The sequence below is a fragment of the Tachyglossus aculeatus genome, chromosome 17, assembly GCF_015852505.1.
Source record: "Tachyglossus aculeatus isolate mTacAcu1 chromosome 17, mTacAcu1.pri, whole genome shotgun sequence".
NCBI classification, from domain to species: Eukaryota; Metazoa; Chordata; class Mammalia; order Monotremata; family Tachyglossidae; genus Tachyglossus; species Tachyglossus aculeatus.
Genome location: NC_052082.1, coordinates 59,243,756 through 59,256,141, shown reverse-complemented (window position 1 = coordinate 59,256,141; position 12,386 = coordinate 59,243,756). Strand labels below are relative to the sequence as shown.

General features: G+C 54.0%; 1 protein-coding gene across 1 annotated transcript in view; it reads left to right on the top strand.

Annotated features, from left to right (window-relative positions):
- The first annotated feature begins 1,114 nt into the window (after positions 1 to 1,114).
- CASTOR2 (cytosolic arginine sensor for mTORC1 subunit 2) overlaps positions 1,115 to 12,386 on the top strand; it is a 29,677-nt gene continuing 18,405 nt past the window's right edge. Inside the window, exon 1 of the mRNA XM_038759806.1 lies at positions 1,115 to 1,293. Within this exon, the coding sequence (XP_038615734.1) occupies positions 1,181 to 1,293 (113 nt within the window). The 5' untranslated portion in view covers positions 1,115 to 1,180. The remainder of the gene's footprint in view (positions 1,294 to 12,386) is intronic.

Below are 12,386 nucleotides of genomic sequence, written 5' to 3'. Positions count from 1 at the left end.
GGCTGTTGGGTGGGGACCGTCTCTCTAAGAGCCCCTTCTTTCCTCTCCCCCTCGTCCCCCTCTCCATCCCCCCATCTTACCTCCTTCCCTTCCCCACAGCACCTGTATCTATGTCTATATGGTTGTACATATTTATTCCTCTATTTATTTATTTATTTTACTTGTACATTTCTATCCTATCTATTTTATTTTGTTGGTCTGTTTGGTTCTGTTCTCTGTCTCCCCCTTTTAGACCCACTGCTGGGTAGGGACCGTCTCTGTGTGTTGCCAATTTGTACTTCCCAAGCGCTCAGTGCAGTGCTCTGCACATAGTCGGCGCTCAATCAATACGATTGATTGATTGATTGGTTGCCAACTTGTCCTTCCCAAACGCTCAATCAATACGGTTGAATGAATGGGCTTCAAGGCTGTCCATCCCCTGGCCCCCTCCTCCCTCACCTCCCTTCTCTCCTTCTCCATCGCAGCCCGCCCCCTCCGCTCCTCCGCCGCTAATCTCCTCACCGTCCCTCGCTCTCGCCTGTCCCGCCATCGACCCCCGGCCCACGTCATCCCCCGGGCCTGGAATGCCCTCCCTCTGCCCCTCTGCCAAGCTCGCTCTCTTCCTCCCTTCAAGGCCCTACTGAGAGCTCCCCTCCTCCAGGAGGCCTTCCCACACTCAGCCCCTTCCTTCCTCTCCCCCTCGTCCCCCTCTCCATCCCCCCGTCTTACCTCCTTCCCTTCCCCACAGCACCTGTATATATGGTTGTACATATTTATTACTCTATTTATTTATTTATTTTACTTGTACATTTCTATCCTACTTATTTTATTTTGTGGGTATGTTTGGTTCTGTTCTCTGTCTCCCCCTTTTAGACTGTGAGCCCACTGTTGGGCAGGGACTGTCTCTATGGGATGCCAATTTGTACTTCCCAAGCGCTTAGTACAGTGCTCTGCACATAGTAAGCGCTCAATAAATACGATTGATTGATTGATTGATTGATTGATTGAATGAATGAGCGCCTGTCAGGCCGCGCGGACTACAAGTCCCGGCGTGCCCCGCGCGCCCGCGCATGCGCGCGGGGTGGTGGTGGAGCTTTGAGTGGCAAGTTGTTTGTTCCAGGGGAGCCCCAGCCGCTGTGTGCCGTGCGGAGGGAGCCAGCCCCCCCCGGGTTGGCTGCCCTCCCCATGACCCCAGGGGCCCATGGAGCTGCACATCCTGGAGCACCGGCTCCGGGTGGCGAGCGTGGCCAAGGCCGGCATCCACCTCTTCACCCACGGGCTCCTCAAACTGGCCTTCCTCCCGGCCCGCACCCGGTAAGGACGCCCCCCCATCCCATCCCATCCCCTGGGGGCCTGGAGGGGAGGGGGGCTGCCGCCTCCGGTACCCCCCCGCAGCCCCCCGCAAGGACCGGCCGAATGAATGAAATCGGGGAGGGGGAGGGAGGGAGAGAAGGGCCAACCCCAAGCCCCGGCACCGGCCACAAAGGGGGGCGTGGGGGGCCCGGGGCTGATGGAGTGGGAAGGCCCAGAAGCCCGACCTCCCCCCCACCGAGTTGGGGGGCGGGTCCGGGCCGCGATGCCCACCCCGGGGACCGCTGGCAATCAATCAATCAGTCGTATTTATTGAGCGCTTACTATGTGCAGAGCCCTGTACTGAGCGCTTGGGAAGTACAGATTGGCAACACGTAGGGACAGTCCCTACCCGACAGTGGGCTCACAGTCTAAAAGGGGGAGACGGAGCACAAAACCAAACATCCTAACAAAATGAAATAAATAGAATAGATATGTACAAGTAAAATAAATAGAGTAATAAATATGTACAACCATATAGACATATATACGGGTGCAGTGGGGAAGGGAAGGAGGTAAGACGGGGGGATGGAGAGGGGGACGAGGGGGAGAGGAAGGAAGGGGCTCAGTCTGGGAAGGCACCGAGCAGGAGGGGGAGGGGGGCGTGCATCCCGCTCCTGGAGAGGAGGGGGTGGGGGGGCTGCCCTTGGGGGGGACCCATCCATCTATTCCATTTATTTTATTTGGTCAGTCTGGTTTGGTTCTCCGTCTCCCCCTTCTCGACTGTGAGCCCACTGTTGGGTAGGGACTGTCCCTAGATGTTGCCAGCGCCTAGCCCAGTGCTCTGCACACCGTAAGCGCTCAATAAATACGATTGATTGATTGGGGCCTCGAGAAGACCCCCCCACCTCTCATCTCATATATGTATATAGGGTTGTACATATTTATTACTCTATTTTACTTGTACATATCTATCCTATTTATTTTATTTTGTTGGTATGTTTGGTTTTGTTCTCTGTCTCCCCCTTCTAGACTGTGAGCCCACTGTTGGGTAGGGACTGTCTCTATGTGTTGCCAATTTGGACTTCCCAAGCGCTTAGTACAGTGCTCTGCGCATAGTAAGCGCTCAATAAATACGGTTGATGATGATGATGATCTTCCCCCATCGCCTTTCTCCGGGGAGCCCGGCCGGCTCAGACTGAGCCCCCTCCTCCCCCTCCCCGCAGCACCTGTATATATGTTTGTACAGATTTATTTCACTTGTACGTCTTTCCTACTCTGTTTATTTTGTTTTGTTCGTATGTGTTGTTTTGTTGCCCGTCTCCCCCCTTCTAGACTGTGAGCCCGCTGTTGGGTAGGGACCGTCTCTCTCTGTTGCCTACTTGGACTTGCCAAGCGCTCAGTCCAGTGCTCTGCGCACAGTAAGCGCTCAGTAAATACGATTGAATGGACGGATGAATGAATGACGGACTGTCAAGTTGTTGATGTGGGGGTGGATCTAGGTAAGGTCATTGTGAGCCGTGTGACTTTGGGCAAGTCACTTCACCTCTCCCCCTTTTAGACTGTGAGCCCACTGTTGGGTAGGGACTATATGTTGCCAACTTGGACTTCCCAAGCGCTTAGTACAGTGCTCTGCACACAGTAAGCGCTCAGTAAATACGATTGATTGATTGATTCACTTCTCTGTGCCTCAGTGACCTCATCTGTAGAATGGGGATGAAGACTGTGAGCCCTCCGTGGGACAACCTGAGCACCTTGTAACCTCCCCAGCGTTTAGAACAGTGCTTTGCACATAGTAAGCGCTTAATAAGTGCCATTATTATTATTATTATTATTATTATTATTATTATTATTAAGAGGACCAACCTCAAGCAGAGTGTGAGGGTGAGTGCGCCCGGGCCGGCAGCCTCCGTGTTTACCCAGCGGATTAAGGCTCACCCCGCTGCTCCTCTGCAGCGGCTGGACGCCGGTGGCCTGGGCGACAGGCATTCACTCATTCAGTCGCATTTATTGAGCGCCTACTGTCTGCGGAGCACTGGACTGAGCGCTTGGGAAGTACAGGTCGGCAACAGATAGACGCGGTCCCGGCCCAACAGCGGGCCCACAGTCTGGAAGGGGGAGACAGACAGCAAAACAAGAACAAGTGGACAGGTGTCAATACCATCAGAATAAATAGAATTAAAGGGTGGGGGGTCTGCCCCCGCTTTACCCTCCCTCCCATCCGAGTTATCACGGGGGGCTGCCCCCCCACCCCTCCTGCCAGTCCCTCCACCGCCCAGACTCCGTCTCCCCCTTTAAGACTGTGAGCCCACTGTTGGGTAGGGACTGTCTCTATATGTTGCCAATTTGTACTTCCCAAGCGCTTAGTCCAGTGCTCTGCACACAGTAAGTGCTCAATAAATACGATTGATGATGATGACCAGGTGGGGATGGGGTAAGGGATGACAGTCCCCCTTGTCACTAGCTCAAATCGCTCCCCTTCCTGCCCCCTGCCAGGACAGGGGTCCAGGGGCTTTGGAGCCCGGGGACCCCAACCCAGTAAGGCCCCGGACCACCCCAGGGAACTGGGGGTTCATTAGCAGATGAGCTTTTAGCTCCAGGCGTGAAAGAGAGATTCTCCCCCACCTCCTCGTCAGGCTGGCTACCCTGGGTATGAGGTCACCTCTTGGCTCCGGAGGCCGGAGAGGGCGAGAAGACAGACGGGGCCCTTTGATCCGGCTGGACGGGCACCCTGGAGACCCCTCCCCACCCCCTCTGCCCCCACCACGTCCACAGTAGTCTGGGCACGGGGGTCGGGGTGGTGGGGGTCCCAGCCCTCGTGGACGATGGAGCTGGCCCCCAGACCCTCAGCATCGCAGTGGCCACGCTCGGGTGGGGAAGGGGGCCGGAGCCCCCGCAGGGACAAAAGGACCCGGAAAATCGTTGCCTGGGCAAGTCTCAGGGCTCGGCCGCTGCCTGGCAGTGACCATCTCCCTCCCCGCAACCCTGGAGCCCGCTTTTTCTGGGCACCATCTGTGCCCGCTGTGCCCCTCCACCGAGGGTGGCCTGGGCTGTGGGGAGGGGTTCACTGCACCATCCAGGGAGGTTGAGTGGTCTGGTTGGGTTCTGTTCCCTTCTCTGTCCGGGCTGGGTGACCTTGGGCAAATGCCTTACCCTCTCTGGGCTTCAGTCCCATCCCCTGGAAGACAGGGGCAAGGAGCCCTACGTCTCCCTGCTGCGGGGCTGGGGTGAGGACGGAGAGAGATCTCTGAGTTCCTGGACGGGGGGACGGAAAAGAAGAGAAACTCATTTATCCAGAAGCTCCCCGGGGTTGATAGGACCTCCTCCTCCAGGAAGCCTGCTAGCATCAACCTCCGGGTGGGAATGGACACGGCCCCCCTTCCTAAGCAGATTCCCAGACTCCCCAGAAGCTCCCTGAGGGCCCGAGGAGGGTCTTCTTCAGGAGCTTGGGGAGGGTGATAAAATGTACACGCGGCCCAGGACCCCAACCCTGGGTCTCCCACCCTAAGCTCCGAGGGCGAGGAAAGGGCAGTTGGTCCCGTCCCTGTCCCCCACCTCCCGCCCCCGCAGAACCCACGGCTTTCCAGTTGGAGAACTGGAGGACCAGAGAGATTAAGCAACTTGCCCGAAGCCCCACAGCCTGAGCCGAGCTGGGGCTCCGGACACCTGCGTCTCGGAGCACAGGGGAGGCCAGCCGGACATCCCTCCCCCGGGAACGCGGCCAGCCGGACATCCCGCTGACCGGCTTGTGCTGGAGAGGACGCCAGCGTGTGATCTAGGGGGTGGGGCGGGGGTTCCCGGGCCCTGTCTCCGCTCCCCTGCTCGGGGCCTCCTCTTGGAAGCCCTCTGGGTTTCTGAAGGCCCAAGCACCCTCTCTGGGCTGCCGGGACTTGTGAGCAGGGCCTCCCTTGGGGTGGGCAGCGGGCGACAGCTGATAAGAGGTGGACTTTACCCCCTGAGCCGGAGCCGAGGGGCCTCACGTGGCCCCCGCCGGCCTCCCACCAGGTCCCTCGCCTGGTGCCCAGGGCTGGGAAGGTCAGTGGGGGTCCAGGAACTCACACGGCTGGACACACGCTGCCTGGCAACTGTGAGAGCCGGGGGGGTGGGTGGTTGAGGGTGGGGGTGGTGAGCTGCTGTCACAGTATCCTCTGCAGTGGCCATGGTGGCCCGGGGCCTGCAGTGTGGCCCTGGTAGTTTGCCCTGGACCACGGGGGGATGCTGGCCAGGGACTGTGAACCCACTGTTGGGTAGGGACTGTCTCTATATGTTGCCAATTTGTACTTCCCAAGCGCTTAGTACAGTGCTCTGCACACAGTAAGCGCTCAATAAATACAATTGATGATGATGATGATGACCCCCTGCTCCCATCAGCGCGGTTCCCCGCGGTTGGGGGGAAACTCTCTTCTCCATGGCGGCGGTTCTCAGACTCCTGCCCCTTTGGTTCCCTTAGACCCCCACTGTGCCCGCCTGTCTTCCCCAGGACACTCTAAAGTTGCCCCGAGACGGAGGCCACCGTTGGCCTTCGTTGCAATCAATCAATCAATCGTATTTATTGAGCACTTACTGTGTGCAGAGCACTGGACTAAGCGCTTGGGAAGTACAAGTTGGCGACACGAAACAAGGCATCAGTACCATCAAAATAGAAAAATCGCATTATTGCTACATCCACATCATTAATAAAATGACTAGAGTAATAAATATATACAAATATGCACCCGGGCTGTGGGGAGGGGAAAGGGGGTAGGGCAGAGGGAGGGAGTGGGAGCGCTTAGTCCAGTGCTCTGCACACAGTAAGCGCTCAACAAATATGAGGGAGTGAATGAATGGGGAGGGGAGGAGGAAGAGAGGCAAAGCGGGGGTCAGTCTGGGAAGGTCTCCTGGAGGAGGTGAGCTTTCAATAATAATAATAATAATTCATTCATTCATTCAATCGTATTTATTGAGCGCTTACTGTGTGCAGAACATTTCTAGACTGTGAGCCCACTGTTGGGCAGGGACCGTCTCTATAGGTTGCCAACTTGTATTTATTGAGCTCTTACTGTGTGCAGAGCACGGTACCAATAAATGAATGACAGCTATAGGAATAATCAATCAATCAGTCGTATTTATTGAGCGCTTGCTTTGTGCAGAGCACTGTACTAAGCGCTTAGGAAGTACAAGTTGGCAACATATAGAGACAGTCCCTACCCAACAGTGGGCTCACAGTCTAAAAGGGGCACTCTCTCAAACACCCAGCCTAGTGCTCTGCGCGGAGCAGGGGTCCACCGTGCCCTTCTGCACATAGCAGGTGCCCACCATGGCCCTCCGCACTCAGCAGGTGCTCGCACGGCATCCTGCGCCCAGCAGGCGCCCAGCACAGTGCCCCATATACAGCAGTCACCTAGCACGGGGCTCTGCAGCTAGCAGGTGCCCAGCACAGCCCTCTGCATACGGCAGGTGCCCAGCATGAGGTTCTGGACCCAGCAGGTGCCCAGCACAGCCTCTACACCCAGCAGGTGCCCAGCATGAGGCCCTGCACCCAGCAGGCGCCCAGCAGGTGCCCAGCACAGCCTCTGCACCCAGCAGGTGCCCAGCATGGGGCTCTGCGCTCAGAAGGCACCCAGCATGACCCTCTGTATACAGCAGGTGCCCAGCACGATGCCCCGCACCTAACAGGTGCCAAGCACAACCCTCTGCAGTCAGCGGGCACCCAGCAGGTGCCCAGCACGGGGGTCTGCACCCAGCAGGTACCCAGCACAGCACCCTGCACACAGCAGGCTCCCAGCATGGCCCTCTGCACACAGCAGGCGCCCAGCATAGCGCCCTGCACACAGCAGGCGTCCAGCACAGCCCTCTGCGTACAGCAGGTGCCCAGCACGATACCCTGAACGTAGCAGGTGCCCAGCCTGGCCTATTGTAAACAGAATAAAATTGGGGATGACTTCTTGGAAGAGGGGGCACTTTAGTCAGCCTTTGAAAATGGAGAGAGCTGTGGTCTCCTGTTCCTCCTTCCACTGTCCTGCGGGCAACCCTAAGGACGCGGTTAGTGGTCCTTCAGGGGGCCTCATCCTCGGGAATCCCGGCTCTGCCACTTGTCTGCTGTGTGACCTTGGCAAGTCACTCCACTTCTCTGGGCCTCAGTTATCTCATCTATAAAGTGGGGATCGAGACCCTCATGTGGGACGGGGACTGCGTCTTACCCGATTAGCTTGTATCCACCCCAGTGCTTAGCACAGTGCCTGACGTACAGTAAGCGCTTAACAAATGCCATGATTATTATTACCTCCCCTGCTCCCCTACTGCAATCCAGCCCACCCACCACAAACAGCGACACCAACACTCTACCTCCATCACGTCCACGTCCTGCCTCAGGCGTGGATCCCCTTCCCCTTTCATTCATTCATTCATTCAATCGTATTCATTGAGCGCTTACTGTGTGCAGAGCACTGTGCTAAGCGCTTGGGAAGTACAAGTCGGCAACATATAGAGACAGTCCCTGCCCAACAACGGGCTCGCAGTCTAAAAGGGGGGAGACAGACAACAAAACAAAACACGTAGACAGGTCCTTTCATCTCTGACGGACCACCACAATCCCCCGCCTTCAAAATCGTCCTAAAATCCCATCTCCTCCAAGAAGCCTTCCCTGACTGACCTCATTTCCCCTACTCCCTCTCCCTTCTGAGTCACCTATGCACTTGGATCTGTCCCCTTTAAGTACTTGCTAGTCACCTCAGCCTCAGAGCATTTATGTCCGTATCTGTCATTTATTTTAATGTTTTTAATGTCTCATCGGCAAAATGGGGATTGAAACGGTGAGCTCCCCGTGGGGCCGGGATTGGGTCCAACCTGATTTGCTTGTATCCCCCCCAGTGCTTAGTAGGGTGCCTGGCACATTGTAAGCACCTTAACAAATACCATTATAATAACAATAATGTCTGTGTCCCCCTCTAGACTTCAAGCTCCTCATCATCAATCGTATTTATTGAGCGCTTACTATGTGCAGAGCACTGTACTAAGCGCTTGGGAAGTGCAAATTGGCAACACATAGAGACAGTCCCTACCCAACAGTGGGCTCACAGTCCTCATGGGCAGGGATCATGCCTATCAACCCTGTTGTATCCTCTCCAGCGCCAGTTTGCTTGTATCTGCCCCAGTAATCAATCAATCAATCAATTGTATTTATTGAGCGCTTACTGTGTGCAGAGCACTGTACTAAGCGCTTGGGAAGTACAAGTTGGCAACATATGGAGACAGTCCCTACACAGCAGTGGGCCTGGCATGTAGTAAATGTTTAACAAATACCATAATTATTATTATTATTACAGTGCTCTGCACACAGTAAGCACTCAGTAAATACCATTGATTGGTAGACTGTAAGCTCGTTGTGGGCACGGAATGTGTCTATTATATTGTTATAGTGTACTCTCCCAAGCACTTAGTACAGTACACTGCACACAGTAAGCGTTCAATGAATCCCTTGAATAACTGACAGACTGAAAGTTCGTTGTGGTCAGGGAATTCATTCATTCATTCAATCGTATTTATTGAGCGCTTACTGTGTGCAGAGCACTGTGCTAAGCGCTTGGGAAGTCCAAGTTGGCAACATATAGAGACGGTCCCTACCCAACAGCGGGCTCACAGTCTAGGAACGTCTGTTATATTGTTCTACGGTCCTCACCCAAGTGCTTAGTGCAGTGCTCTGCACACAGTAAGCGCTCAGTAAATACGGTTGACTGACAGAGACGGAGCCCATCCCGGTGCCCACCAGGGTCCAGGCTGCAGGAGACACCACTGTCCTCACCACCAAGCCGGGGGCAGCGACCAGTCCGCTGTTGGGTAGGGACCGTCTCTCTATGTTGCCAACTTGTACTTCCCAAGCGCTCAGTACAGTGCTCTGCACACAGTAAGCGCTCAATAAATACGATTGATTGATTGATTGATTGACCAGCATCCGGGCCACAGGGTGCCCCTTCATCGCCACCCTGGCCCGGATTTCCTTCAGTGCCAGCGATCCCACCTCCCGCAGGCTCCGTAGGCCCGGAGGGGCAGGGTTGGAGGCAGGGACAAGGGAAAACGTCTACACTAACACCCAAGTCCCGCTACGTTTCCAGGGGTTCGGTGGCGTCCGGCTCCCTTTCCGCTGAGGGAGGCTCCCAAGGAACGGGAGTTTCCTCACCCGCAAAACAGGGACGATAATAATAATAATATCTGTTAAGCACGCACTCCGTGGCAAACACCGTACTAAGCACTGGAGTAGATGCAACATCACTTGGAGCTCGGAGTCTTAATCCCCATTTTACAGATGAGGCAACTGAGGCACAGAGAAGGTCAGTGACTTGCCTAAGGTCACACGGCAGACAGGTGGCGGCGCCAGGATGAGAACCCATTTATTCATTCATTCAGTCATATTTGTCGAGTGCTTACTGCGTGAAAAGCGCTGCAGTAAGTGCTTGGAAAGTACAGTTCGGCAATAAAGAGAGACAATCCCTGCCCACGCTGGGCTTACAGTCTAGGAGAGGGAAGACAGATAGCAAAACAAGTAAACAGACATCAGTATAAATAAATAAAATTATATATACGCACATCGAAGCAAGTAAACGGGCATCAATATAAATAAATGGAATTAGAGGTATATACATATATACATAAGTGGAGTGGGGGGAAGAGAAGAGGGAGGAGGAGCTGACCGTCTTCTAGACTGTGAGCCCATTGTTGGGTCGGGACCGTCTCTATATGTTGCCAACTTGTACTTCCCCAGCGCTTAGTACAGTGCTCTGCACACAGTAAGCGCTCAATCAATACGATTGAATGAATGAATGAACCAGGCCGAACGCAGTCAACCTCCCAACTGGGGCTCACCGTCTAAGAGGGAGGGAGAAACGATAGTACAGTGCTCTGCATATAGTAAGCGCTCAATAAATATGATAGATTGATATTCAAATCTCCATTTTACAGATGGGGAGACTGAGGCCCGGAGAAGCGAAGGTCACAGAGGATTAGAACCAGAGTCCTCCGACTCCCGGGCTCGGGCTCTTTCCATGAGACCAGGCGACTTTGCTGTTCAGTGCTCACCGTGCGCCAAGCACTGGACGCACAGTCCCTGGCCCACGCCAAGCTCACAGTCTAAGAGGGAGAAAGAACAAGTATTGAATCCCCATTTGGCAGATGAGGAAACTGACCAGAGAAGTTAAGTGACTTACCTGAGATCACACAGCAGGCCATGATGAAAACCCGGGTCTCCCGATTCCCAGGCCCGTAACCTGTCCACTGGGCCATGCTGCCTAGAGAAGCCGTGGAAAGAGCAGAAAGACCTGGGTTCTAATCCTGCCTCAGCCACATGCCTGCTCTGTGACGTTCTTCAAGTCACTTCCCTTCTCTGGGCCTCAGTTACCTCATCTGTAAAATGGGGATTCAGAGTGTGAGCCCCACGTGGGACAGGGACTGTGCCTGACCTGATTAACCTGAATGTACCCCAGTGCTTAGAACAGTGCTCGGAATCATCATCATCATCATCATCAATCGTATTTATTGAACGCTTACTATGTGCAGAGCACTGTACTAAGCGCTTGGGAAGTACAAATTGGCAACATATAGAGACAGTCCCTACCCAACAGTGGGCTCACAGTCTAAAAGGGGGAGAATAGGGGAAATATAGCAAGCAATATAGCAATATAGAAATATAGCAATTTTTATTTTAAAAATAAAAGGGGAATATAGCAAGCGCTTAACAAGTACCACAGTCATTATCGCTATTATTACCTGGTTACCGTCCTGGATTGTGAGTCTTACGTGGAACAGGGTCTGCGTCCTCCCTCATGATCTTGTGTAATAATGATGGCGTTTATTAAGCGCTTACTATGTGCAAAGCACTGCGCTAAGCACCGGGGAGGTTACAAGGTGATCAGGTTGTCCCACGGGGGGCTCACACGCTTCATCCCCATTCTCCAGGTGAGGTAACTGAGGCACAGAGAAGTGAAGTGACTTGCCCCAAGTCACACAGCTGACAAGTGGTGGAACCGGGATTAGAACCCACGACCTCTGACGTACAAGCCCGGGTTCTTTCCACTGAGCCACATTAGGACTTGGACCCTCATCTTCTCCCCACTCTCCAGCCCCCCTCCCCAAAAAGGGTTTCAAACAGTGGGCTGAGCACTGGGGGAGATAATAATAATAATAATAATAATAATAATAATGGCATTTATTAAGCACTTACTATGTGCAAAGCACTGTTCTAACAGTGTGGCTCAGTGGAAAGAGCCCGGGCTTTGGAGTCAGAGGTCATGGGTTCAAATCCGGCTCCTCCACTTGTCATCCGTGTGACTTTGGGCAAGTCACTTCACTTCTCTGTGCCTCAGTTCCCTCACCTGTCAAATGGGGATGAAGACTGCGAGCCCCCCGTGGGACAACCTCAGCACCTTGTAACCTCCCCAGTGCTTAGAACAGTGCTTTGCACATAGTAAGCACTTAATAAATGCCATCATTATTATTAGTAGTAGTAGTACTACTACTACTAGAGAAGCAGCGTGGCTCAGTGGAAAGAGCCCGGGCTTTGGAGTCAGTGGTCGCGGGTTCAAATCCCTGCTCTGCCAATTGTCAGCTGTGTGACCTTGGGCAAGTCACTTAACTTCTCTGGGCCTCAGTTCCCTCATCTGTAAAATGGGGGTTGACTGTGAGCCCCCCGCGGGACAACCTGATCACCTTGTAACCCCCCAGCACTTAGAACGGTGCTTTGCACATAGTAAGTGCTTAATAAATGCCATTATTATTATTATTATTATAGTACTTGTTAAGTGCTTACTATGTGCCAAGCACTGTTCTAAGCACTGGGGCAGATATAAGGTAGTCAGGTTGAACACAGTCCCAGTCCCACATTGGCCTCACACTCTTAAAATCCCCGTTTTACAGATGAGGTAACTGAGGCCCAGAGAAGTGAAGTGGCTTGCTCAAGGGTCACCCAGCAGACAGGCGGCAGGGCCGGGATTAGAACCCATAACTTGCCTCCCAGGTTTGTGCTCTATCCATCAAGCGCTTAGTACAGTGCCCTGCACACAGTAAGCGCTCAATAAATACGATTGATTGATTGATAATCCAATCTGGGGGAGAGGATCTGGGCACGGGCCTTTGGCCCACTGTAGGGT